The sequence below is a fragment of the Quercus suber genome, unplaced genomic scaffold (assembly GCF_002906115.3).
Source record: "Quercus suber isolate HL8 unplaced genomic scaffold, Cork oak 2.0 scaffold_835, whole genome shotgun sequence".
NCBI classification, from domain to species: Eukaryota; Viridiplantae; Streptophyta; class Magnoliopsida; order Fagales; family Fagaceae; genus Quercus; species Quercus suber.
The window spans coordinates 209,389-212,714 of NW_027070265.1; the positions used below are offsets into that span (position 1 = coordinate 209,389).

At 32.5% G+C, this 3,326-nt stretch overlaps 1 protein-coding gene across 1 annotated transcript; it reads right to left on the reverse strand.

The window, feature by feature from the left end:
* Nucleotides 1-970: 970 nt before the first annotated feature.
* LOC112002356 (probable LRR receptor-like serine/threonine-protein kinase At3g47570) lies at nucleotides 971-3,081 on the reverse strand. Its single transcript, XM_065767693.1, has 2 exons — nucleotides 1,458-3,081; nucleotides 971-984 (listed from the first exon to the last, which is right to left on the reverse strand). Exons 1-2 carry the CDS (start codon nucleotides 3,079-3,081, stop codon nucleotides 971-973), a joined length of 1,638 nt encoding a protein of 545 aa, XP_065623765.1.
* Between the last annotated feature and the right edge of the window lie 245 nt (nucleotides 3,082-3,326).

Below are 3,326 nucleotides of genomic sequence, written 5' to 3' on the forward strand. Positions count from 1 at the left end.
AAAAGTTCGTTAACTCACCATTTTATACCTTGATAATATAAAAAACAATAACTATTATAAGGTTACAAGGTCGTAGGTATTAATAAGATAACAATTTTTGTTTAGCAATTTGACCGCGAGTGAGAAATGAAAATCTAATTTCCATGCTTAATGAAAAGGTAAACATAAAATTTCCATGCTTTTTGAAAAGAAGTATTTGGAAACTGAATAAAATCAACATAAATGACTAGGACACACTGCTTAGAGTAGTCTTATAGCAATTAAGATGAAATGCCTCTTACTTGAGCTCTACTTGGTCTACCTCTGCGAATCCCCAAACCAACAAAAGTACTTTTTATCATTTGTAGTTCCTTAATGACTTCCTCCATATTGATTTCTCTCTTGGAGATTCCAATGAACATAAGATTCCAATATTAAGGATTGAGAGTAAGCATTTTTGCATATCCACATCAATATGCCTAAAGTCCTCAGTATTATTAGCTTCTTCTACTTCAATTTCATTGTCATCATCATCTTCTTTTGTTGCCGTCATTGCTACAGTTGCTACTCCCATTCCTTCAACTTCTCTTGGCAAAAGCATTGGGTTGACAACTTGAATGAGCCTTTTTGGTAAGGACATCTTAACAAAGTTATGGAGATTGAGACCATCTTTAAACATATCATCAGTGGGTCTCCTTCCTGTAAACATTTCCAACACAAGGACTCCATAACTATATACATCCCCCTCAGTTGATGCTTCACTGCCCATGCCATACTCTACAATTCATGGAATGGAGGGAAATTAAGCAATATTCTATCTATTACAAAAATATGGATTTAGGGTTTACAGAATGCAAAGTTAAGAAAATAAAACAAATCTATATTAAAAAAATAGGGACATATGCTATTACTTTTGAAACTAAAGGAAACAATAATAACTTTATCCCAAGTGTACAAATCACTTTTTCCCCCTCCTGTTGATTTATTTTGATTAAGAAAATATATCTGTACAAAGAATGTACAAATTTTAGTCAAAGAATATCAAATTTAACATTTCTCAAAGTTTAAATCATATTTAAATGTTGTTTTTGAATTAAAATTTGTAGTTTTATTAAAAAAAAAAAAAATTAAGTACGTTTTCACGTGGTACAAATGTGAATGTGTTTTAACTTCTAAAAGAAAATCAAATACTAAGCAAGAGTTACTTCGCATATATGCTAATTATGAGAGTTTATGCTAAATAAATGCTAAATTTGCTAAGCATATATGCTAAATAAATAAAAATTACTAAATGAGAGTTTATGTTAATATGCTACTTATGTGTACACCCATGCGAATATGTTGATGATACAAAAATTAAAAAGCATATATGACAAGAAAATCAAGGAGTTAAAAATCCTATCATTTGATAAATGACAAAAAGAAAATAAATACATAAGAATAGTTAAGGATTTAAAACAAAAGAAGAAAGATAATACCTGGAGCAGCATAACCAATAGATCCCTTTAATCCAATTGTGCTAGTACACTTTTGGGAAGAATCATTTGAAGTTGTGAGGAGCCTTGATAAGCCAAAATCACTTACATGAGCAATCATATTAGTATCAAGAAGAATATTGCTTGGCTTTAAATCACAATGAATGATTTTTTGCTCACAATGATTGTGAAGATAGTTTAAAGCAAAAGCCACATCAATTGCAATAATTAGTCTTTGAAGAACGCTCAAATTTTTTGATTGATTGTCGCTATCTGTCATCGGATGCAGCCACATTTCCAAGCTCCCATTCATCATGAATTCAAAAACTAGAGCTTTGAAATCATCACCATTATAATTTATACTAGAGCAACATGTCAAGATCTTTATAAGATTTTGATGCCGAATATTTCTTAATATTTTGCATTCTGCTATAAAACTCTTCGAAGCATCTTTGTTTTGAAGGTTAAGAACCTTTATAGCAACTAATCTTTCCTCTTGATCAAGAACTCCTTTATATACTGATCCAAAACTACCAGATCCAATCAAATTGTCGAGAGAAAATCCATTAGTCGCTTGATGGAGCATTTTGTATGAAACCGTTGGAAGGAGATCCATCTTTGAGAATATTGAAGATGGTTTCTTTTTTGATCTTTTCATCCAATAAAGTGCAAGAAAGGATGAAACTAGAAGGATACATACAACCACACAAATAATTGTGATTGTTACTCTGGAAGTAAAGGACTTTGTCGATTTTGTAATGACGGGGCATGTTGTCAATTGCAATTGTGGAATACCCCCACAAAGCTTATTGTTTCCAATAATTGATATTGCATTTACATTTTTGAAAACTCCACCTGTTGGTACCTCACCCTCAATATTGTTGAATGAAATGTTCAAATACTTTAAAAGTTTCTCCAGACCCTTTGGAATTAATCTTGATAAGTTGTTTCGTGAAACATCTAAATATTCAAGGCCTTTCACGGAAGCCATAGATGAAGGTATGGTCCCATTAAATGAATTCCCTTGCAAGCCTAGGTACACTAAGCTCAAGCAATTTCCAATTGTTGTAGGAATTTCACCAGAAAAATTGTTTTTAGAGACATCCATTGAATTAATATTCTTTAAACTGCCTACTTCAACAGGTAATTTGCCATTAAATGAGTTGTGGGATAAATTGGGTAAAAGTGACAAAGAAAAAATTTGAAAAACCTGTTGGGGTATGACTCCACTAAGATAATTTTCTGCAACATCCAACTGTTGTAAACTTTGACAAGCTCCAATGCTTGAAGGAATGCTTCCTTCTAAATCGTTTTGAGCCAAAATCAAGTTAGCCAATTGAGTGAGGTTGCCAATAGAACTTGGGATCTTCCCTGACAATTTGTTTCCCCATAAACTCAGTACTTGCATCTTCTGAAACTTCTCAAAAGAAGTAGGTATCATACCTGTGAGAAGAGTATCATCCATACCTAAGGCAATTAAGTTGATGAGATTCTGCATTGCTACACGAATAGTTCCAGATATTTTATTGCTTCCCAGAAGTAATATTGTGAGTTTTGTTGACAAGTTGCCTATAGAACTAGGTAAAACACCTTCAAATCGGTTTTCTACAAATTCTAGATCGTTCATTTTGCTACAGTTTCTTAGAGACGTTAAAAAGTCCAAATCCCTTCCTAATTTATTTTCATTTAGATACAGGAGTTCAAGATCTTGTAGATAACCCAAATTAGTTGGAACGGATCCCACCAAGCTATTACCGCCAAGGGCAAGTATTTGAAGTTTAGATGCATTGCACAAAGAACTGGGGATTGACCCAAAGAATTTGTTACCATCTATTGAAAAATATTGGAGATTAGGGAGAGTATGTTATATAT